Raw genomic sequence first — 25907 nt, forward strand, 5'->3', positions numbered from 1 at the left:
GACATCTAGGGTGGTTATCTCTGGATTGCACCCAGTACCACGTGCTAGTGAGGACAGGGACAAGGAGATAGGGGATCTGAATGTGTGGCTGAGGGGCTGGTGCAGGGAGCAAGGATTTAGATTTATAGACCACTGGGATCTCTTCTGGGGTAGGGATAACCTGTACAAAAGGGACAGGTTACACCTCAACTGGAGAGGGACCAACATTCTGGCAGGCAGGTTTGCTAGGGCTACACGTGTGGGTTTAAACTAAATAGTGGGGGGGGAGGGATTGACAAATTGGGAGAATAAAGATGGAGTTGAAGGGGAAGTGGCTACAGGAAAAATTACAAAAGATTCTCGAATTAATGGGAAGGAAAGCTCGAGAATGGACAACAGAGTAAGGTCAGGGCCAATAGCGAGGGGGGTGAGTGAATACAGAGGTCAAAGTGCGCGAAGTATAAGGAATAAAGTGGACCAAAGATTATCGAGGACCCTTTGGTCAACACAGGTGGTGCAGCCTCGTACTGAGGGGGAGCGGCCGCGCGCACGGCGGGGACGCGCTGAGGCGAGCGGTCGCGGGAGCGCGCACGGCGGGGACGCGCCGAGGCGAGCGGTCGCGGGAGCGCGCACGGTGGGGACGCGCTGAGGCGAGCGGTCGTGGGGAGCCGGGCAGCTGCGCGCGCAGGCGGAGTGCGTCTGTGAGGGAGGCGGCGAGCGGGGCCGGGCCGGGTCGGGTCGGGCAGACGGTGCCGGGCACAAGGCAGGCGGGGACAGCAGGGCCGGGCAGGGCAGGGCAGGGCGAGTCCGCGGCCTGGACACAGCGAGGCCTCAGCTCGCTACGGTTCCCGGTCGGCTGGGCCGGGCCGTGCCGTGTGGCTGCTGGCTCTGTTCCCGGGCAGGTGCAGCGCATCCATGACACAGGCACCTTCTGTTCAACTGTTTTCATGGAAACAGGTCAGTATTTGAGGCCATTGGCCGGGTCTATGTCTCGTGGAGGTGCGGACAGCCCTGCCTGCCTGGACACTGCAGCACGCTACTTTTATCACAAACAATTATGTGTTGTGCCTTTTCAGTAAAATGCATTTTTTGAAAAATGCTGCCATTGTGATAAAATGGGATCTGCCGGTACATTTGCGGAGTTGGCGATTAAAACAATTACTGGTGATTAAAATCCAAAGCCTGGAGTCTTATTGTGCATCGATGCAGAGGACAAGGCAGAATGTGGCTAGAAGGCTATGTTTTACTAATCTTAATTCTATTGTGATATTGTGTCTTATTTACCTTTCAGTTAAATTGGCAAACATTTAATTACTGACATAATTATAGACCGTATACTTTATTATATGAATTTATAACTTTAATTACAAATGGCGGTCTTGGTAATGGATTTAATTATGTTACTGGGAGTATTAGAATGATTACTGTGTTTTCATTCAGCCGTAAACTAGAGGTTTTGCTGCAAAGCCGAATAAGGCACGTATCAACAGTGTTAGGAGTTGAACTTTCATTCCAACCTTATAGTACTTCAGAATATCTTACAGTTAACAGCTGCAGGTATTCTGATTCAAATGAAGGCAGACCAGAATATCAGTACTTTATTAATTTAATTTAAATAAAATTATGGTGAATTTCTTCAATAGCAATTATCGAACAACTTTTTTATGGATTGCATCCTGGTAGTCTAATAAAACGTTGATCAATAACAATAATCCCGTGTGTTAAAAAATATCATTACAGCATAAAGTAAAACCTTTCAACCAGACAAACTTTACAGCTGGCCCTCTAAATCTGTTACTCTATGTATATACCCTTGCAAATGTTTTTTTGAATATCTAATCTCTTAATCTGGCAATGTTCCATTTGATTAAATGGTTGTGATTTTGCATGCATTATTGATGTGTACTCTCTTCATTGTGGAATGTTTTATGGCTTGTTCATTGTAAAAGTGGCTTTTGTGGCAAATAGTTCGTTCAGTCTGTGATTGCAGGAAAATGTTCCCTTTCTGGCTGTGCATAAGCTTTGTGGCAAGTGTTGACGTACTAAGTTTATATTGCACCTATTGTAATATGTGGAATATTCTAAAATTATTTCCTTTTTCATAAATTGCTATTTGAAGAAGTCAAGTAAAACTGAGGGGTTTGTGTGCTGAGATGTTTAAAGGACAACAGTGCTTCTGCAGGTTGGAGATATTAGTCACGTAAAATCTAGGTCATCAAAGTAGCTAGACTCAAATGGCTGGAGTAACTCAGTGTGGAAGGGATGGGTAATGTTTCAGGTCAAGGCCTTTGTTATGTGTGCCTTGAAGGAAGTAGGAGAGAGAGGTACATTTTTGAAAAGCAAGGCTGTACGGCATAGAAATGGCCTCCTCAGCCATCCTGATCATGATGCCTGTCTGCTAATTCTATTTGTTTACATTAGACCTGTATCGGTGTACTCCTTTCCTATCTAAGTACGTGTCAAAATGCATTTTAAGCAATGTAATTTTATATGTCTCTACCACTTCCTCTGACAGCTCATTCGACATAACTACCATCCTCTGTATGGAAACATTTGCCCCTCAGATCATCTTTAAATTTCCCCTCCTGATGAAGCATGAATATAGTTTTAGACTTCCCAACTCGGGAGAAAAATAGACTCTGATTTATCTGCCCTTTCTATGTTCCTCATCATTTTATAAATCGCTATGGTAACTTTAACCTCCAGCCTACCTTCTATTATCTCATAACTAAACCGCATAAATTCCAAGCAATATTCTGGTGTATTTCTTTGGCATTCTTTCGAACACTGCCGGGATTTTTCTATGATGTGGCACATACACAAGATTTCAGAACTCAAATTGTGTAGAGTTTTTGGGATGCTGTGGGACTCCAGGCACTAAGGTACAATATTGTAAGTGGGAACCTGTGTTGATCATAACATTGTGATTGTGGTTGAAAGAGGAGTGGTGCTACATTTTTGGAAGAGCTTTTGTTTGTTTAAACTAGACCATGACAAGTTGGTTAGAAGGGCATTGGGATGTTTATGTCCAAAAGGCAGCAAAGACACGGTGGGTTTTAGAAACCAAAGGCCAATGTAGAAAGAATAATTATACAAAGCTGAAAATGAACGATCTTTGGGATGGTTGGAAGTTCAGTTTATGGACATCTAGGTTTACATGAATGTGAACATTTATGACAACACAATGTCCACCATAATTCTTAACATTGATGTCCCACAAGGGTGCATTCTCAGCCCCTTACTATACTCCCTTAATAGTGTACAGTCAAATTTGGCTCCATCTACATTTAGATGACACCATTGTGGTGGGCAGGATCACGGCCATTTCAAGACCGAGTACAGGAAGGAGAAAGGGAGCTTAATAACGGTAGCAGGACTAACTTCCCTCTCAATGTCATTAAGAAGAAGGAGCTAGTTATCAACTTCAGGAAGTGGGTGGAGTACATGCCCCAATCGGTGCCAAAGTAGAAATGGTGCCAAAGTCGAAATGTTTGAGAGTTTCAAGTTCCTTTACTTAAATATCATCAATAATCTGCCATGGACTGCCGAATTGAAGTTTCAGCCAAAAAGGTGCTTCCCCGCCTCTACTCTCTGAGACAAGAAGTTTGGATGTCTCCAGTGACTCTTTCAAGCTTCTACAAATGCACCTATGCAGGAAGTTGTACTTGTTGCCCCGATCAGACTTCTATCACACAGATCGGACTCCATCCACACTCCACTCTGCCTCGGGAAAACAGCAGCCAACATCCAAAGACCTCTTTCGCTCCACCTTGTATTTTATTCTCCCAGATCCTTTTAGGCAGAAGATATGGAAGCTTGAATGTGCACAACATCAGACTCAAGAACAGCTCCGTCCCCTCTGCATTCAAACTCCTAAAGAATCCCTCCATAAACTAGGGTGCAATCTGATTCACCTCTACCTGATTGCAGACATTGGATTTTGCCTCTGGAACTGTCACACTACAATGCTTAGAATTATATTTTGTACACTATTGTTCCCTCACTCTACCTATTGTTTTTGATTGTATTTAAGGAAAATATTATCCGATTTATCTGATTGGATAGCAAACAAAACAAAGCTATTCACTATTCACACATGATAATAATACCTAAACATCTTGTTGCAGTTTGACACCAGAATCTAGGGAGGTGAAAACCACTGGTCAGAGAACAGAAGTTAAGGAAGGGAAAGCCCCTGTTGGTTAGGGATTTAATTTATGTTGAGGTTTGAAGACAATGATTTTAATCTTCCCAATTTAATTACTGAGTCTAGATGTCTGTTCAGTTGTCTGACTTCACATAAGGAGTGTGATGATGGAAAGATGTTATAACACTGGTGGAGTAATAATGTAGATCTGTTTTTATTGTCAAATTTGAGAATAACTCTCAATGCAGGCAAATTTATCAGTACGGTCTGAATTTTTTAACTCAAATTGTACTGCTCCCTTTCTTATAGTCATGGAGTTCTGCAGCAATGAAACAGTCCCCAATATTCATGGCAGTTGGAAATGGGCTTTTAAGCCATTTAGAGACAAAGTACTACAAATGCTGGAATCGAGTAAAACAGTTTTGCCGTAAGTCATTCAGGCAGCATCTCTGGAAGGAATGAACAGGTGATGTTTCAGGCCGGGAACCTTCAGACTGATTGTAGAAAGGGGGAAAGCCTCTTTTCCATCTTCTCCCCTTTCTCCAGACATATGTTTTTTCCATCCACCGTTTAGACTGCTTCATGTAGTGCTTGGACTTGCCCATTCTGCTTTCCTGACCTGGAACATCTGATGGTTACGTGCAGCCCGTTGTACTTATTGAGGGTGTACTCAATCTTCATCATGTCTGCAGTCTGCATCATGCTTCATCTCTATTCTTGTACTGCAATTCAATTGTAATTGGTACAGCAGCCATTACTACCTTGTTAATTGGCTGGTGAATCTGTAATGTTAGCTGTCAAAGATTAGTGTACAAGGACAGCCACCGACGCATGTCAATTTATCCCCATTTATAACGTACCTTATTTTTGTTAAAGTGAGCAACCTATTTTCCAGAAGACGTGTTGATTGTTCGCAAAACAATTTATTTTAGTTTTTCCGAATGGAGATTTAATATTACAATTCTAAACCACTTTGTCTTTTACTCTTCTGTTTTCAGTATCGATATGCTGACTTTGTATGCTATCTCAGCATTAGTAGAATATTCCCAATTTGGAAACAATCATTGTTTGTATTTATAGGTTGTGTGGCCTTCTAGATATGGTTGTATCTAATTATTCTTAAATTATATGCAATGTATGTTCATGCAATCTGAATACTGCTGAAATGATTGTTTAATGCCCATCCTTAATTGCACTTGGGGATAAGTGTTGTGAAAACTCGTGAAAAATCAATGTGGTGGCCACATTACTAGACTAACAATTTGGAGGCCTGGACAACTGATCCAGTGACATCAATTCAGATTGCACTATGAAAGCAGGAACATTTAAATTAACTTAAGTTTCATATTTTTAAGAAAAAAACATTGGTAAACTATGAGCTGCTTTGATTATTATAAGCACCCATCTGATTCATGAATGTCCATTTGGAAGAAAACCTATCACCAGGTCCTAATCAGGGAACAAAAATAGGAAGCATATTGCAGGTATAGGCAACTTGAATCAAGGTAGTCTCTTGTGGATTGTAGAGTATATAGGAGGGAATTGAATAAATTAGGAGGGCATTAACATTAAGGTCTTGAAATTCTCCAAGTCGACCAGGAGCAAGAGGGTTAGGGTCATCAGGGAAAGAGCAGCTCCCATTAGAGACCAAATGGGTATATGTACATGGTGAATTCAGAGAGACATATGTGGATAATAGTGAGATTAAACGAGAACTTACCAGTGTGAAGTTTGATCTTGATTTTATGAGGAGTTACGATGAGCGATTACGTGAAGAAGGGCCGTTCGTCTGCGTGCGTGTCAATCTTCAAAGCAGCTGTGTTAAATCACAGATAAAAAGAAGACCTGAGAATAGTAAGATTGTGAAGAAACTAGAACTAGCGGTAGGCACGTAATCACTCATTGTAACTCCTCATAAAATCAAGATCAAACTTCAAACTGGTAAGTTCTCGTTTAATCTTACTATTTTACTTCGGAGTCACGTGAGTGACTACGTGAAGATTTCAAAGCTCTGATTTTACGCCGGTTATGAATCCAGGCGTCACACACTGAATGTATTGACCATGGATGAGTGTAACCATTAAAGCATTCAGACATTACGTAGTTAAGTAAAGACACTGATGCTTTAAATGAAAGAGAAAGTTTTTTTTTTTTAAATGGTTACCCCTCCCAACCTTGGGGGGGAAACTAGGGGACAGAACTTAAAATGGTACGTGCAAACACCCCCGGTCCGGTTATGGGTTTGTTATAAAACCGGTGGACCGTTATTTCATTTGTCCATCCTGCAGTCACTAGGATGTCGTCAAGGGGCACGTCCATAGCTCTTGCTGCCGACGTAGATGCAGCCCTGGTGGAGTGAGATTTAACGATATAAATGTTCACTCCTGCTACCGCCATTACCTCCTTTGACCATCTGGAGATGGTTTGAGTTGACACCTTCTGGTGTAGTTTTTTTATGGCTGATGAGGACCGATTGTTCTGGGCCTCAGGTTCTCCGTAACTCTCAGATAGTGGTGTTAGTATGTTACTGCACACACAACCGTTGGTCCTCTGGATATGCCAAGAACTGGATCTTCATCCCTGGCATTCCTGGCCTGCTCTGTTTTATCAGGTTCTTGATTACGAATGTTATGTTGTTCATATTGACGGTCATGTAGTCCAACCATAGCTTTTGCAGTGTCTGGACTCTTTGTGCTGTTAGTAGTGCCATTAACATACCACCTTCAGGGTTAGTTATAGGCGGTCCCCACTGTCAAAGTAGGGTTAGTACCACGCTCACATCCCATGTGTTCGTGTACCTTGGCCTTGGGGGTATTAAATTGTAAATTCCCTTCATGAATTTTGTTGTAAAGGGGTGCGTTCCTATCGACCCGCGCCCTGCTTCCAGCATCAGATAGGAGGAGAGTGTGCCTCTGGCACTATTGATTGCACTATAACTTTGTTTATTGTTATAGTACAGTTAATAGGAACTCCAAGACATCCGTTATCCGAACTGTGTTGTATTTGTTCGGACAGTCCTATGCCTTGAAATGGCCTCCTCAGAATCTGCAGACCAACAAGTTAATACGTTCATGTAGTGGATGATTGCTCCCTGTAACTGGGTTCACTAGGAGGTCCCTGCTCTTGGGTACATCCATAACTGGCTGGACTATAATTCCCAAAATGTTTTGGGGACCAGGCTTGAGTAGGCCAATCTGGCACTACCAATATGCCTGTGGCTTAGTCTTGCTTGATTTTGGTCAAGCATCGGTTTGTGAGACAAAGGACCGCAAGGACCCTTTATCAGAACTGGAAAAATGAGAATGCAAGTTGCAGAGAGAAGGTGGTCAGAACAGATTTCCTATGGCAGTGAGTAGACTAGTTTCAAGTTAACAATTGATTCGTAGTAGAACAAAATGATACAGAAACATCAGCCGTTAGCCGTCAGCTTGGTGGGAGTGCCTCGGGGAGCCACGCGGGCCAGAACAACCGCGGCACCAATGACCAGAACGAAGACCGGAACTGAGGGGCCTGACTCTCCCCACAGGCTTCCCAGGGGACTGGGGAGAAGCCAGGCGGCAAGACCTGTCTGGGCAGAAGGAGCCTCGGCGGCAGCAGCAGGAGCCTCAACGACAATGGGATCCTCAGAAGTGAGGTGCCCTCGGCGGCAAAGGGAACCACGGTAGCGATGGGGGGGGGGGGGGGGGGGACAATGGAGGACCGGCGTAGGGGGGGTGGACGTGAAGACCAATGGGTACCCGGTGTGCGGAAATGGAGACACTAGTTTAGAATCGTCTGCCAAGGGCATAAGTTGGTGTTTGTTCATTTGTTCCGATGAAAGCGCTGTGCACACAGTCAGTTCTCCTTTTTTCACTTTTAATTTCAAGTTTTTGTGTACCTTGTTGTGTTGTGCATGTTGGCAGACATATTTCCCTCCGAGGATGAATAAAGTTTATTGTATCATTAATTGAAACAGTAAGGTACCGCCACAGATGGAAAGCAGTTTGGCTGAAATTGTTGAACTCCATATTATATATGAAGGATCATAGCATGCTCATTGAAAAATAAGCAGTTATTCCTCAAGCTTATGCTGGATATAGTGGAAGAAGGAGAGGAGGTTCGTCAAAGTGGTAGCATGATAGAAGATTCAATTGTGGCAACCAAAAGCACATGTCATTGAGGTTAATAATTACAGGTAATCCCTTCCCCTCCTTAACCTTCACCCACCCCACATTAATTTTCCATTCTCCTGGCAGGGGAGAGATCTTCCAGGCATTTCATAGTTTTTTCCAGAGCTATGAGAATGGTATGAAAGAGATTCTAACCATTACAATGCAGGGCACTGAGAACACCTTGAGCAAAACACAAAGTGCTGGTGGAATTCAATGAATCGGGCCGCATTTATGGAGGAGTGCAAAGGCAACATTTTGGGTCGGGACCCTTCTTCAGGCTGATCATAATAGGGAGAAGAAACTTGGGGAAAGAGATGGGGGAGGACAAATACTGGGAAGTGATAGATGGATACAGGTGAGGGAGCTTGGATTGGCAGATGGGGCAAAGTAAGTGACAAAGGAGACAAAATGGCGTTGAAGAGATGAGAGAAGAGCAAAAGGTAAAGTCAGAGAGGGATCAAGGAGGTGGAGAGGGAGGAGTGGAAAATTAGAAATAATGTGGTGGGGGGGGGTGGGGGGGGGGTTATTACTTGAAATTGGATAATTTAATGATCGTTGTTGCCTGTGCCTTTGCCAAGTAGGTCTGGTAAAGGGTGCAGTGCTCCCTATTGAGTTTAGTCCTGAGCAGCTGTGAAACAAAAGACACACTGATCTCTCGGCTATTCTCGAAGATGTACACTGAGACAAACATACAGTGCCCTCCATAATGTTTGGGACAGAGACCCATCATTTATTTATTTGCCACTGTACTCTACAGTTTGAGATTTGTATTAGAAAAAAATCAAATGTGGTTAAAGTGCACATTGTCAGATTTTATTGAAGGCCATTTTTATATCTTTTGGTTTCATCATGTAGAAATTACAGCAGTGTTTATACATAGTCACCCCCATTTCAGGGCACCATAATGTTTGGGACACAGCAATGTCATGTAAATGAAAGTAGTAATGTTTAGTATTTTGTTGCATATCCTTTGAGATAGGTGAAGAGAAATGAGTGAAGTAAAGGGAGTACTAGAGGCTGGAGTTACTGGGCAGTAATCAATGAGACAGGTCACTTTATTTTTCTTGACCTACTGGATCACTCCTTTTCACTTTGAAACTAATGCATTTTCTTGGAGTCTTAAAATAAAAGCCCTTTCAAATATTATTGTTCAAGCAGAATAAGATGTAAACCAACAGCAATGTGTGATACAGGTATATAAACAGAAAATTATAATGTATATAGTAGACCAGGCAGCTTTTGTAATACGGAAGATGACCTTCAGTAGGGTCATCATCCAGAAACATCGACTCTTTCTCTCTTTACAGAAGATGTTTGACCTGCTGACTACGTCAAGTACTTTCCAGTTAGATTTCACAGCTCCAGTATTGGCGCTTTCCTTGGTGTGATAATGGCATGCTTTCACTGACTAGATTTCAATTCTTCCTTAATTATTCTGGCGAAATGGAGCAGATGTGAACTTCTGCTGCTTGTTGTAGTGGAATGTTTCCCTCTTTCTCTGGATCTTAAATATGAGTCATTGTCACACACTGGTGAGATTGTTGCTTTCACAGCTACTGGATGGTACAAACAGTTTGTAGGCAAACTGCTGCATGCATATTACTTTGCAGCAGAAGAAAACAAGCAAGCGACTGAGGAATTCTATCCTTCCGCCACTGGCTGCAGCAAGCAGTGGGAAATAGTCATTAACTCTTTTGGAATTAATGTCTGATACCATATTTGTGTTTTACCCTGAAAGCTGTTATTTTTTCCTTTCTGTTTTCAACAGATGTCTATCTAAAAGCCTGGCGACTGAAACCAGTTGTGTGGTGGGACAGGCAGTGCATCTATATGATCACATGACTCTTGATATGGACGCAGTCCTGTCAGACTTTGTTCGGTCCACAGGGGCAGAACCTGGTCTGGCAAGAGACCTGCTGGAAGGTGAGATAAAGACTAAAGAACAAGTATCATCAAATGTTCCATGACTGTGTAATCTTCAGAGCAGAATAGTTCAATGTTTTATTACAATTTTTTTAAATTTGCTTTACCATGCTGAATATCATTTCAAATGTTTAATATTTCATAATCATTTAAAATTGAAGTACGACTCTGATTGGCAATGGACACATATGTTTACTCTCCAAGGTAATGTGTTACAGTACATAATGTTACAACGTACATCTAAAAGTAGTGCAATTTTAAAAATTATTTTATCCAACAGTGGTCAGGTTGTCCGTGTTGTAACATGGGATTTAAATGCTTTGTCTCTTGGTTCCATTATTAGTTTCTGCACAAAGGTATTAGTACTTTCACTACTAAGAATAGGTACCATTCGTTTAATTTGTTCTGTGTTAATGGCCAAGACATAACCTTCTGGGTTTTTTTTACCTATTTGTTTGGCACAGTTAATTTCTTATTCCTATAATCATCTAACATTAAAAGTTGCATGTGAATTCATCTAGTCTGGAATTACGTTTTGGGTGGCTGAATGTGTTATTAGACTGTTATCTATCTAATCAGAGCAGGAATAGAATTTCTAAAGTTCCTTGAGTTCGATTTAGATTGGAGTCTGTAGAAGGGGAGATCGACTGAGACAATGAGTTTGATAAACTGGCTGGGAGATGTTGGCCTGCAGTCTGAAGAAGGGTTCCAATCCGAAATGTTGCCTCTCCAAAATGCTGCCTGACCCACTGATTTCCTCCAGAACTTTGTTTTGAGTAACATTATGAGATTGTTGCCAAGATTACGCCAGATTTATTTGCATATTGTTGCTGTGAAATTCTGTTCATATTATTATTTAAGGGATAAATATAACATTTTAAGAAAAATGCTTGTTTATACATTTTGAACTTAAAATTATTGGTATTGATTTATTATTTTCACGTGCTTCAAGAAAAACTTTGATTTGCATATCAATAAGGTGAATCACACCATATGCGATTACTTCAGATAGCGCAAATGAGAAAATAGACAATAGGTGCAGGAGTAGGCCATTCGGCCCTTCGAGCCAGAACCGTCATTCAATGTGATCATGGCTGTTCATCCCCATTCAGTACCCCGTTCCTGCCTTCTCCCCATATCCCCTGACTCTGCTTTTTTTAAGAGAACCTATCTAGCTCCCTCTTGAAAGCATCAAGAGAACCTGCCTCCACCGCCTTCTGACTAGGAATGCAGGAATTCAAAAAAATAGGAATGCAGAATTAAAGTGCAAGGAGGTAGATTGGAAAATCGAAAAATGTATCCCAAGTGAGATATTTATTCAAGAGTCTGATAACAGTGGGGAAGAAGCATGTTCTTGAATTCAGTTGGATATGCCTTTATATCTACTGCCAGACAGGAGAGTGGAAAAGAGAGAATGACTGGAGTGTGAATGGTCCTCGATTATGCAGGCTGCTTTCCCGAGGTAGTATAGATGCAGTCGATGGGGAGGGAAAGAGTGTAAGGCCAAAGAGATGGCATCTGCCATGAACCTGTTGTGATAAATCACAGTGGGTCTTGGGTGATTAAGAGGCTGGTGTTGATGTGTGCCAAGAGAAGCCTCAAAAAACATTTTGTGATGGTGGATGTCAGAGCCACTAGATGGTCGTTATTAAGGCATTCATAAGGTGAGCAGTAAATCACTTAGGACTTAGAGGATCAGTTTCTTCACTTAGAGTTTGGTGAATTAGTGCAATTAACTACCAGAGACACCTGTAGATACTAAGTTGTTAAATGGTGGTGCAGCTGGAAGAGCTGCTGCCTCACAGAACCAGAGATCATGGATCAATCCTGATTTTGAGTGCAGTCTGTATGGAGTTTGCACATTCTTCCTGTGACCACATGGTATTCCTCCAGTTTCCTCCCACATCCCAAAGATGTGTGGGCTTGTATGTTAACTGGTCTCTAAATCCAGACCAGTATTTTACATGGGTTCACTCTCAAGAATGCCGATCCAAAGTCTATGACTGGCACAGTGCACCTGAGGCTGTTGTGACGGCATTTCACTGATGCACATTTCAAAGTGGAAATCCAGCAACTAAACTACTATTATTAATTTCACAGACTGTTGTGCCACTGCCTTTAATGTGACCAAATGAAATCAGTAGTTTGGTGAAAACATAAAACATACAAAATGTAAAATATCCTGTCATAATTATTTTGTAGGATGTGTCGTTGGTTTTAATGGTATTATGAACTGAATTTAGTGTTTAGCCAACCCTCTGGTTCTAAAGAGAACATATTTTGTGCATAAAATGTCAATTCTTTGTGTACACACATCAAAATATAAATGGGAACATTAATCTTTTTTAAATTACATTTCTGTTTTTATCTTAATCTTTTATGTATGTTCCAATCTTTATTTTAGGATCTGTGAAAAGTTTCAGTATTATTTTTTTCCTGGTATATAAAACGTATAAAAACTGAAATATGTCGTCTGATCTGACCTTTGGGTACAAAAAAGGAATTGAGGCCAATGAACATAACCTTAAATGTTACCTCAACCTTCAAATACTTAAAAGGAAGCAGTCCCCTGGGGCAGAGAATTCTAAAGATTAATGATCATTCTCAACAATTCCTCCTCACAGCAATCCCTAAATCTTTTAGTGACCTACTAATTACTTTGTATCCCACCCCAGCCATGATCCTTCCTCTTCTCCTGCCACAAAAGTAGGGAAAGCCCCTCCGGTATGTTGTATTTTTGTGAGATTCCACTTTCATTAATTTAGGTTCATCCTGTTCAATCTACCCCGGTTCTTTGCCCTTGTGCCCCTGCCTCCTTGCATTAAAGCGGTAATATCAAACGTTTTGTTTAAATAAATGGACAGCTTATAAGTGTAGTGAGCTGCAATTTCATAATTTGGAATTACACAGCTCTGGCCCACCATGTCTGCGCTGAACATGATGCCAGGTTAAACGAATCTCCTCTGCCTGGGAGTGATGTATATCCCTCCATACCCTGTAACCCTTCTGCCTATCCATTATGCCTATGTCTACCTCCACCACCAACCCAGACAGCGCTTTCCAGGCATCCATCACACTATTATTTTTAAAAAGGCCCTGTACATTTCCTTTAAACTGTGCCCCTCTCAACTTCAAGCTCTCCCCTCTGGTCTGACATTTTTACCTGGGGCAAAAATGTTCTGTCTGTCTCACCTATCTATGCTTCTCATAATTTTATAAACTTCTTTGAGATCACCACTCTGCCTCCGATAATCTAGAGAAAACAATCCAGGCTGGACTAATCTCTCTTGTAGTTAATACATTCTAATCTAAGCAGCATTCTGCTAAACATCTTCTGCACCCTCTCCAGAGCCTCGATGTGCTTCCTGTAATTGGGCGGCCAGAACTGCATACAAAACTAAATGTGGCCCAACCAAAGTCCTATAAACCTGCAACATAATTTCCTGTCTCTTTTTAATCAATGCCTGACCTTTACAGGCAGGCATACCATACGCTGTGTATTGTCATTTTCATGGAGTTATGGACTTGGATGTCAAGATACCACTTATATCAATGCTGTTGAGAATCTTGCAATTAGCTATAAACTTCCTCTTACATTTGACCTCCAATATACTTTCTCCTTGCATTCGAGCATGTAATCCTGATCTAGTTTTGAAGGGGTTAATATCTTTCATTAAGGATTATATTCAGACAATGAAAACCAAAGTGCATTTTTTAAATTTGTAGGTAAGAATTGGGATCTGAGTGCAGCGCTGAATGACTTTGAACAACTTAGGCAAGTTCACACTGCAAATTTGCCTTGCGTGTTCAATGAAGGAAGCTTCTACAAACAACGAGAGAAAGAACAGGTGAACAAGTGTGAGCAGAGACAGGATGAGATTGCTCAAGGTAATATGGTTTCCCTATGTTCCTACAAACATTTTGAATCATTTTAAAGATATTTAGTTGTTTAGTGTTTCTGCAACTTGTATTACGTGGAACTGTAAAATGTTACGCGTTCATGCTCGATCTATTGACATCGGACAATAACTCAAAGTAAAACAAATGAAAGTAAACGTTCAGTTCTATGTTGTATTGTGGTCGGTTGCTCAGCACTGGCTCTTCATCTGGGCGCCATAACATTTTGTGCATATCTTGAAATAATTTAAACAAGGTTACCCAGGGAAGCTGAAACATGCATCATGAGCAAAGTATAAGGTGAACATTGTTGTAATCTTGTTTGGAAATGCAGAGTAATACAACTCAACATCAATCGAGAAAATATAGGAAATATTCAGGAAATCAGCTGCATGTGAGAATGGAAACAGTTCAATTTTCAGAGCAATGGATAACTTAATTTATCCACTTTACATCCTAATAATCATACTCAACTAAACATGGTGGCAGCACAACAGTTTATTTTATAGACAAATATTCAACCCATAATTAGAACTGAGTTAGTATCTCGCCAGGAATTTAAAATCAGTTAATAATCTGGAATTTGTAAAATTAGTAATTTGTGAATTATTAATCATAGTTACATTCTGCTGTAACTTCAAGGCAGGAAATCTACCATCCTGGTATTGGTATCTGGCCTGCGTGCGTCTCCAAACTACTAATGTAGTTAATCCTCAAAGTCATCTAAAGTATCCTAGCAAGACACTCAGTTGAAGGCAATTGGAAAAGCATAATAAATGCAGCCCTTTTCAGGGATGTCCATATCCCCAAAACACAAATTTCAAGAAATTGCTGCATTTTGAAGAGTGAGTCTATTGCTGGATACCCAGTGAGTATGGCCATGTTGCAGGCTGGGAAATTGTAACAGCAAATCTTGACCTTGAAGATACTGCATGTCTTCAAATTACTTAGGAATTAAAACTCTTAAATATTAGAATTATTAGCAAAAATTAATTAGAGTATTGTTTATCCTAAAACCCTTCATTCTATTCCCACAGAACTTTGCACTATCTTTATATAGATTTAAACTAAATGTTTTTATGATTGTTCAACTCTAAATCAGTGAATATTTTAAGTTATTTTCAAGAATTAAATTGCTCCTTTGAATAAGTATTTAATTCACTCAGAAATGTGCAGTACACAAATTGCAAAAGAACTGTTGGAAATCTATAATAAAACCAAAAGCTGCTGGGAAAGCATAGCAGATCAGGCAGCATCTGTGAAGACCGACAAAATAGTTAATTTCTGTCATGACCTGCATTGGTGTTTCTAAACCCTTGCAAGTAGCTCTTTAGAACACCTTAATGAATGGTGGTCCTGTAAAGAATAATGATCCACGAGTGGCACTTCATTTTCAAATGGATTAAAATCTGTGATCCTAGATTTCATCTGTGACTACAATGATTCCTGGCATCTGCCAATGCACTGGATTTTAGACTCAACTGCAGATAATTGATTTAAAAGCACCAACCTGAAGATCCATTTGCCATTAATGTCTGACCTGCCTGTTGAAAACAATAACCGTTTTCTATGTCAGTGAAAAAGCTACTTATCTTAACTACTAAACCAGGTTCGCTTCTTAATAAACAGACACCACACAACTGTTTGGTAGACCAGTTCAAAACTTTACTTAACATCGGCCGATGGAAGGGAGCGAGAATTCCAGTCAATGACTGACACAGACACTTGACTGTGCTTGACAACAGAAACATAAACGGGTTTTTTACCCCTTATGTCCACAGACATTAGTCATGGTCAGAGGTACTGGAAAAGGTTTCCACAGAATGCATCACATCAAACCTTTTTTTTTGGTGATATCATTGTCCATTTGTTTTTATCTCCAAATGACCACCCCTAGCTCTTTTGCTGCTTCCTCTGTTTTATGAATGGTCTGCTTTATTACATCCTAAACAAGTCATTTGGTTTTGCATCTCACTTTAAAGATTTGGGCCTTCTCCTAGCCAATCAGCCTGTCACTTTGACAACTGTTATAGGATTTATTATCTCACACACACCGCAACCTGAGGCAAGCCTAATTTGAGACTAAATATAAGCTGTAAGCTAGCCCAGAAGCCAATTTAATATCTTCTTATATTTTTTACTAAAATTCAGCTTCATCATCAGTTCTCAGCGGCATGGTTTTGAATCATCCTATCTAATTGAGATGTGCTTTTATGAATGGTCCTTTACACTATAAGCCGGTTGCTAATTGCGGGCCTTTCCTAGCCAATCAGAATTTGTACTTTTGGTATGTTATAATAATTTATTGTCTTTTCCCATTCAATATAGAAAAGCGCCTCTCACGAGGAATATCTCATGCAAGTTCAGCCATTGTGTCTCTGGTTCGCTCACACGTGGCAAATGAATGCAGTAGTGAACAGTTTCCTTTAGAGATGCCCATTTATACATTCCAGCTGCCTGATTTAAATGTCTACAGTGAAGATTTTCGAAGCTTTATTGAAAGGGATTTGATTGAACAGTCGACAATGGTAGCCTTGGAAGAGGCAGGTGAGAAAATCCCTCAAATTGAGTGTTTTGAGATTTACTATCAGATGACATGAGTGCAGGTGATTTCTGGTATATAAATGATGATTATAAGTTGTAGTGATCATACCTGTTTACCATACACACAAATGATGCAGAATCATATTCTGGATATGTATGTTAAAATTTGCAGTTATTATAAGATTAGATAATATAGTTAACGAGACTAAGTGGGACCCGTTGGGTCCCAACATCTCACGGGTGGGCTGGTCCCCAACACAATATTCCACCTCTCCACCAATTCCAATATTGGTGGCCAGTGTGGGGGGGGGGGGGGGGGCGGCTTTCTGCAGTGCTAGTATGGGTGTTGTGGGCTGAAGGGTTTGGTTTCCAGAGGGCTAGTATGGACATTGTGGGCCAAATGGATTCTTGGGCTTGCGGCTCAGTCACTCCAACCTGTTGTGCTGGCAGCTCGCTCACTCATGGCTGGTGGGCTGGCAGTTGTCTCACTGCTATTCCTTGAAATTCCATTTCAAGCAGGGTGCAAGTCCACCAAATTCAAGTGCAGTTTCTTACCACTTCAAGCAGGGTACAAGGCCACCAAATTTAAGTGCAGTTTCATATCATTTCAAGCAGGGTGCAAGGCCACTAAAGACAGCGAGTCATGACCTCTCCCTCCTCCATCTTGAGAGAATGAGCCACGTCCACACTTCTGGGTTTTATAGACCCTCACCCCCCTCCCAATGGCGTGATTGACAGGAGAGAGAATCTCAACATTTTTTAAACACTAACTCTTTTATTTTTCATTGATGGGAAAAATACTCGGCTCCTGATGAGCGGAGGGGGACTCTGAGTAAGATGACGAAAAATCATAGCCGTACATTGTAGCGTTTTTTCTTAAATCAATATAAAGCGCAAACAGGAAGTGGTCAAGATTAGACTTAATTATATACAACACAAGGCAACTTTAATTTGGCAAGGCAACTTTAATTTGTGAGTCTTTTCTGTAGAATGGTTTGTGGCAAATTGTATGAATGTGGTATATTTTTGAGAAAAAAATAGACCCAGTTTCCTGTTCTTGTCATTGGCTATCAGCTAACGACTGTATGTAAATAAGTATGTGTAACCAGGCACCATTTTGGAGTGCATGAGTCTGGGAATTGAACACTGTTTAAAGACTGTTTTACAAAGGATAGAATTGAAAATAATGAGAGATGAGTTTGGAACACCCTGAGGACATTTATTTGTCAGCTTACTCATAGATTTTAATTGAAAGAAAGCTAGTAATTTTTTTTTTGTAAAACACGTCCATTCCTTTGACCATCAATTCAATTAATGGATAAAGGTTGATAGATAAGAAATGAAATGAGAAATGTTTAATTAGAGAAAATTGGTCACACAGTGGTCATAACAGTGATGGTATCATAAGTGCTTCGGTTATAAGACAAATGCTGCATCCTTATTTTCAAATGTTTTGTTGAACAATAGCATATTAGTTCAAATTGGATAGATTCCTGAATAGTTTGTTCAAGAAAGACACCAATAGTAAGTATATCACCAATGATTACTCCAAGCTTATTACCCAGAACTTGGTTAGCTAGCTGCCTCAGTAGAAATGAAATTCTATATTTTACCATCTGGCCTGGACATGGAGTATAGTGGAAATCAGTCAGATTCAGACATGTCGCTTACTGTCCACGATCCCTGCTGAAGAGCTTATGCAGATGTTGGATGAACAATGGCATTTTGTCCTTGTAGTAAAATAACCGACTGATGTTCATTGTGATAGCTTTTAAATGAGATATCATTTCTTCTAGCTGTGGACCAATTCTCCATTAGGAATTGGTGCTTTAAAGAGAGGAAATAAAATGTCAGAATTGTATTTGTTACAAACTGAACTTTGTCATTGCTCCTTCAGGAATACAATATTGATCTGACATGCCAATAAAGGTTCTATTATGGATTATGATTCTTTGATGTTTTAATATCTGAATGCTTTATTTTTGTTCAAAATATACCAGTCATGATGTTTGTAAATATTTATGGATATTCATGTGACACCACATAGTAATAAAAGTCCTTTGATTTATAAGGATATCAGTACGTTAGCATAAATTTGGTATTTACCTGCCGTACAGTTCAAAAATGGTAAATTCAAAAAGTTTCCACAGAAGGATCAGCCCTTAAGTCTGCACTATTGGCAATCCCCTAGACCAGGGGTCGGCAACCTTGTTCTGCATGGGAGCCGGGACGCGTGTCTGTAAGCGGATGGCAGGCCACATCTACCACGTGTGCACATGAGTCCTGCCCCCATCCCGCCCCGGATGATTTTGGGTTACGGGTCGCATTGTAGGTTGCTGAACCCTGCCCTAGACCATGGTCTCTCCCACAGAGGCCCAGTGGCAGCCTTCAGATCCTCATTTGCAGGCTCCCACTGGATTCTACCAACTGCTACCCTTGAACTGAGACTTTCAGACATTTTTATTGTCTCTGCCAATTAATATTGCTACCACAAATATCTGACGGTAAACAACTGAAATGAAAAGTTGAATATTCACAAAATGCCACTGATTAAAATTTGGTTGCTCGTGCAACCAACATTGTTCCACTTGCTTTTTACAGGCCGACTAAACTGGTGGTCAGTTGTTTGTTCGAGCTGCAAACGTCTTTTACCATTAGCAACAACAGGAGATGGGAACTGCCTCCTGCATGCAGCTTCTCTAGGTAACACATGCCCCACACTACGTTCTGTATATTTTATTGCTTTTTTAAAAAAAGTTTGACTCGAACAAGCTCTTGCTTGTGTTAAAGGCATGTGGGGTTTCCATGATAGAGACCTGATGCTTCGAAAAGCTCTTTATGCAATGATGAAAAATGGCCCAGAAAAAGATGCACTGAAGAGGAGATGGAAGTGGCAGCAAACACAGCAAAATAAGGAGGTAGGTGCACTATCAATATCTCCGTTGGCTTTCGCTTTGTAGTGTTAGAAAGAATGTTGTGTGCAACCCCAAACCAGAAAGTTGGACGTTGACGACCAAAGACATTTCTTCAGCCAGACTTCAGTGAATCATTAGAATGTTCTACTCGAGGCTGTACACACATGCACACGCACCCCATATACTGAACTAGATTGGCAGGGAGGTTGGATCCAAGACAGCACCATGGCAGGTGGGGAGGCTGGAATTTGGTATGGAGGGTGACGACATTAAGTTTAGTCAACAGAATAAGCAGAAGAAAGGAGCAAGGAAGGACTTGATTTAAATCGTGCTTTTTTTAATACAAGACGCCTGACGGGTATGGCAGATTTACTTGGGGCAATGATTGGTATGTGTGACTAGGATATTTTAGCCATTACAGAAACCTGGTTAGACCAACCAATATATCTTACTCATCTGGATCAGTCTACCTTGAGGAACTTTCAGCAATGCTTTACTAAAATTCATGTTGACGGCATCCGCTGCTCTACCATTATTGATCACTTTCATTACTTCAAAATACTGAATCAAATTAGATTACTTGATGAAGCCATGCTGACTATCCCAAATTATTCTATTTTCTTCCAAATGCAAGTAAATCTTATTAGTTTCTTTTCGACTGACATGAGGCTCACTGGTCTTTGGTTCCCTAGATTATTTTTGCTTCTCATTAAGATTAGGGTGTAATCAAAGTTAGTTATTGCTGCTTCCCACAAGTGGAGGGATGCTCTCTCGAAGGGAGTTGCAGTTATAGCTCTAAAACTATGTCCACACTATGACTTTACTTATGTCCAGTCTACTAATGTGTTAATGGCCACCCAGACAGACAGGAATCTGAGCACTCACAACAGCAATATAAACTGTGGCCCAACCTGTGCTAGGTGTTAAGTAATGGATTTTATTGTATGGCTGAGTTCTTAGCCAAATTCTACAAGATCTTAAGATTGCCGACCTTTGTCCACTCAATACATACATTGCATAAAGTGTCGGATTTTCCATGGATACATCGTGTGTGTACCTTCTACTGTAATAACAGTCTTGCACAAGCTGCTTCAGTGGTCTCTGCAAAGTCTCTTTCCCACATCAATTGAATGGATGGTGCTAATAGTGGTTCTTAGTAACTTTCAACATGGGATATAATATATCTGTTATTATTGCTTTTCTAAGAACTTGGAATTTGAATTTTGTAAATATCTTTAAAATGTGGCATCAAATTTGAATGAACTGATTATATCTCATTTGACAATCTAGTCTGGTTTAGTTTACACTGAAGAGGAATGGGAGCGAGAGTGGAATGAGCTACTTAAACTTGCTTCCAGTGAGCCCCGAACACACTACAGTAAGAGTACAGGCACCTGTGGGGGGTAAGTGGGCTGTTTTGATAGCTTTGTGTGCATACAAGTTTAAGCATGTATGTGGTTGCAATAAGTTCCAAATATTGTTACTTCTTAACCCAATTAATAATCCTTTTTATTTCAAATCCTTTGTTTAAATATAGGGAACGAAAACATTTTATTTTGTTCAATCTTTTTACAATGGCATTAACTGTGATTATTTTTTTTCCCCTCCACTCACTATCTCTCTCTCTCTCTCCTCCCCCCCCCTCTACATCTTGCCACTTTCCCCTCTTTGGCTTTACATTTCTTCAAATCTGTCATTCACACCTTCCTTCCCCCCCCCCCCCCCCCCCCCGCCTGTGCCGACCTTTCACCTGCCACGTTTTGTCCTGCCTCTTTTCCAATTTTCTTCTCACCCCCCCCAAAATCAGTGTGAGGAAAGGTCTCAAACCGAAACGTCACCTATCCATGTTCTCCTGAGACGCTGCCTGGCCTGCTGAGTTAATCCAGCAATTTGTGTCCTTTTGTGTATTAACCAGCATCTGCAGTTCTTTGTTTCTACAAAGAGATACAGCTTAACTCCTCTCTTTTTCTGTATCTGACTATCTAATACAGAGTTGATTTGGATTGTTTGTATAACAGGAATGATTAGATTCTACTAAAGGAAGATCTAGAACGATATTTCCTTGATTAGTGCATCAGCATTTAACATGACTAGCAGATCCTCAGGTTGGTGATCACAGCCCCAGCATCCAGCGTCCACAGTGACCTTGGATCTCTGTGGAATGTGTGAGTTCACCTGTTGACATGGTGCTTGGGTGCTCTGGTCGTGTCAAACCTTGTGCTGGTGGGTTACTTGTTGGGCGTGAGAATGAATGAGTTGCAGCTGAATAGGGCCGATGGAAATGGTGTGCTGTGAACCAGTATAAAACCAGCCAGTCAAATGGCAGCCTTGTGTGTCGTATGAAATACTGTAGGTAGAGGACCACCTGTCAGCTAAGTATAATCTTCTAGATATCACACGCCTGTTCACTCATTGAACTTACCTCCTGTTCTTCATTGTAGGATTACAACCTGCCTCAAATTTAACTCGGGGTAAAATCTTATTTTAGTTTACTTAGTTTAATACACCACACATTATGTTCTGGTAAAATGTCAAGGAATATTAGCTGGAACAAGTGTATAAAAATTGGTGCATTATTAGTGAAGTTTTGGTGTTCCCTGTTTCCTCCCACAATTTGTGACAGGCACACACCTTCAATATTCTTGGGGTAAGGTTGTGGAAGGCAATTGGAGGTTGAGCTGCTCCAGGTCTCTCTCTCTCTCTCTCTCTCTCTCTCTCTCCACTCTCTCTCTCTCTCTCTCTCTCTCTCTCTCTCTCTCTCTCTCTCTCTCCCTCTCTCTCTCTCTCTCTATCTCCCTGGACCACTCTCTCCTCTATCTCCCTAGACCACTCTCTATCTCCCTAGACCACTCTCTATCTCCCTGGACCACTCTCTCTCTATCTCCCTGGACCACACTCTCCTCTATCTCCCTAGACCACTCTCTATCTCTCTGGACCACACTCTCCTCTATCTCCCTAGACCACTCTCTCTCTCTCTCTCTATCTCCCTCTCTCCTCTATCTCCCTAGACCACACTCTCTCTCTCTCTCTCGCTCTCTCTATCTCTCTGGACCACACTCTCCTCTATCTCCCTAGACCACACTCTCTCTCTCTCTATCTCTCTCTCTATCTCCCTGGACCACTCTCTCCTCTATCTCCCTAGACCATTCTTTCCTTTATCTCTCTGGACCACACTTTATTTCCCTGGACCACACTCTCTCTATCTCCCTGGTCCACACTTTATCCTCTATTTGCCCAGGACTGCACTTCCTTGTTGTTCTGCACCTTAGGGTTGAGTAGCACAAATGCTTTTGGTCAGGTTGCCTTACTTTCTTTCTACCTGCCAGATGTTGAGAGAGGGATGGGAGGCAAAAGAAAAGAGCTGCCGGATTGAGATATCTCACCTTCAGGATGGAAGGAGCTTCAGCTGGGTATGCCAGTACTTCAAGCATATCAACTTAAAGCACGCTACTCTGACAAGGATATACAGGTTCTGACACCACTCAGGTGTACAGGTTTGTTTTATTAAGTATCTTTTACGTAGAGGTTTAGTGCTACTAGACATAGTATTCATTTCAAGGCCTGGCCCTGGGTCAGAGAATTATTTAATCACATGTTTTACATATAATATTTGAAACTGCCTGCTATTAGTACAGATTGCTTGTAGAAAAATAGTTTAAAATGTGTTGTGCATTAGGTGGAGTATTAGGTTGGTGCTGTCTACTTACCTCTGGGATTGGCTTCAAACCCTGCTCAGTTCCATAAGAAGCAAAATTACCTCTATTCGAGCTGCAAAGGTTCTGTGTGAAATGACGTTGAGCTGTCCCAAAGCATATCCTCATAAATACAGATCGACCATGTAACAGTGAACAATAATGGACATGTGGGAAATAAGATAGGATGGTACAGGGTTGATTGAGAGGATTTGCTAGAGTCCCCTTGCATCTAGCTGTAACACGTGTAACGTGGGCTGCTTAATGCTGACACTGATTTTGGAGATGGGAAGTGTTGCATTCACCAGCAACAACATCTTGACTGGAGCAATTACAGAGAAAGCCCATGTCCAGAGATCATTGGATGTTGTAGTGAATTACAGCTGGATATTTTCCTTCACAGTGTTGATAATGCTGAGGACCCGGTTTATGAAGGTTTGGAGGAGTTCCATGTGTTTGTTCTTGCTCATGTATTACGAAGGCCAATTGTTGTTGTTGCGGATACAATGTTGAGGGATTCAGGAGGTGAAGGTTAGTCTGACTTCTTTATTCTCACCACAATAGACTTGTTTCTGTTTTATTTGTTCAATGTCATTTTTTCTGGTAACAGTGTTCCTGGAGGCAGCTCTGAGAAAGGACACAAGTCCCGACATTCTATCTTCATCCCTCCCCTGACATCAGTCTGAAGAAGAGTCTCGACCTGAAATGTCACCAACTCCTTCTCTCCATAGGTGCTGCCTTACCCGCTGAGTTACTCCAGCATTTTGTGTCTGGCCTGCTTTGTCATCAAGCATCTGCTCTATTAAAGCCTGACATTTAAAGCATCGTTTCAAAGGAATCAATAATGTCAAAGATTAAAGAATGTTAACATTAGATGAGCTGAAGTGCAACATGTTGGAATTTAGAAGCACAGATTCAATAATTTTGCGACTAATCTAATCTGTACATGGATCTGGAGTTGGAGGATTAAGGCAATGATATGCAGCAGGATACATGGAATGGGACTCGGTCCTTACTGTCTGGTAGGTTGTGGACATTCCCATTTCATTGGTAGAAGATTGCCGGTGCATCGCAGCCCAGTCTGAAGAAGGCTCTTGATCCGAAACATGAGATGCTGCCTGTCCCGTTGAGTTACTCCAGCATTTTATCCATCTTCGCTCGAATTTCATTATTTTATTCCCAGTGAATAATGACAATTAAACACACCTGAATATTACACTGCTATTTTACTTGGATTTTAAACTATATGATCTGTAGAACTATAGAAACTATCAAAACCAATATCTCAAGCCAATTATTTTAAACATTCTTAATTTGAAACCACTTTAGGCACAGAGACCAAAGCAGTAATTTGAAACTGGAATGCCTGCACTTCAGTGATTTAGAAATCATTATCTCAATATAATATTTTGGACTCTTTCCAGCTTTCAAATGGTACTTTAGGCTTCTGTTATGGAATGCAGCAAATGATATTATAATTTGAAGTAGAAAGACTACCTAAACATCACTAGAAAACGCATACAGGCCAATCAAGAATGTCAAGTGAATGTTTCAGTGATGTCATGCATTAGAATATTGTGAAGAACTGTTTACTGGTTGAGCTTCATCTGTATTTCAATTAACATTTTTGCAGTGTGCTGACAAAATGATTTTTCTTTTTGCAGCATTTGCACCAATACCTTTTGGAGGAATTTATTTACCTCTGGAAGTACCTCCGAATAGATGCCACTGTTCACCTTTAGTCTTAGCCTACGATCAAGCCCACTTCTCTGCACTTGTGTCCATGGAACAGAATGACCAACAAAGGGAACAAGGTACTTGTGCTTGCTTGTCTAATACACGATCCAGCCCAACTGACTGGCTACAAGATTACAGGACAATTTCACAACGGGAGATCACTGATAAATGTTTTAACCATTTGGGCAGACACTCCACTTTCAAATTAATCTTGAATGTTGAAGCAATTCTTAGTTCAGCACCAAATATAGATGTTAATTCAACTTTGCCGAAAACAAATGATACAAATAATTAAACATTATAACTATGCACAAGGAATATAATGTGGAGTATAACGTGGATAAATGTGAGGTTATCCACTTTGGTGGCAAGAACAGGAAAGTAGACTATTATCTGAATGGTGGCCGATTAGGAAAAGGGGAGATGCAACGAGAACGGGGGTCATGGTACACCAGTCATTGAAAGTAGGCATGCAGGTCATGGTACACCAGTCATTGAAAGTAGGCATGCAGGTGCAGCAGGCAGTGAATGGTATGTTAGCATTCATAACAAAAGGATTTGAGTGTAGGAGAAGGGAGGTTGTACTGTAGTTGTACAGGGCCTTGGTGAGACCACACCTGGAGTATTGTGTACAGTTTTGGTCTCCTAATCTGAGGAAAGACATTCTTGCCATAGAGGGAGAACAAAGAAAGTTCACCAGACTGATTCCTGGGATGGCAGGACTTTCATATGAAGAAAGACTGGATAGACTTGGCTTGTACTCGGTAGAATTTAGAAGATTGAGGTGGGATCTTATTGAAACTTACAAAATTCTTAAGGGGTTGGACAGGCTAGATGCAGGAAGATTGTTCCCGATGTTGGGGAAGTCCAGAACAAGGGGTCACAGTTTAAGGATAAGGGGAAAGTCTTTTAGGACCGAGAT

General features: G+C 41.0%; 1 protein-coding gene across 2 annotated transcripts in view; it reads left to right on the forward strand.

Annotated features, from left to right (window-relative positions):
- The first annotated feature begins 721 nt into the window (after window positions 1-721).
- Window positions 722-25907, forward strand: part of otud7a (OTU deubiquitinase 7A) — a 43628-nt gene continuing 18442 nt past the window's right edge. The window contains exons 1-9 of one of the 2 annotated variants that reach the window (XM_055662814.1): window positions 722-936; window positions 10046-10200; window positions 13927-14088; window positions 16426-16644; window positions 19243-19344; window positions 19432-19559; window positions 20847-20959; window positions 23652-23779; window positions 24913-25062. In XM_055662814.1, the coding sequence (XP_055518789.1) occupies window positions 10116-10200; window positions 13927-14088; window positions 16426-16644; window positions 19243-19344; window positions 19432-19559; window positions 20847-20959; window positions 23652-23779; window positions 24913-25062 (1087 nt within the window). In that variant the 5' untranslated portion in view covers window positions 722-936; window positions 10046-10115. The remainder of the gene's footprint in view (window positions 937-10045; window positions 10201-13926; window positions 14089-16425; window positions 16645-19242; window positions 19345-19431; window positions 19560-20846; window positions 20960-23651; window positions 23780-24912; window positions 25063-25907) is intronic. The other variant, XM_055662815.1, reaches the window with a different exon arrangement.

This window comes from Leucoraja erinacea, chromosome 36, assembly GCF_028641065.1.
Source record: "Leucoraja erinacea ecotype New England chromosome 36, Leri_hhj_1, whole genome shotgun sequence".
Taxonomy (NCBI): domain Eukaryota; kingdom Metazoa; phylum Chordata; class Chondrichthyes; order Rajiformes; family Rajidae; genus Leucoraja; species Leucoraja erinaceus.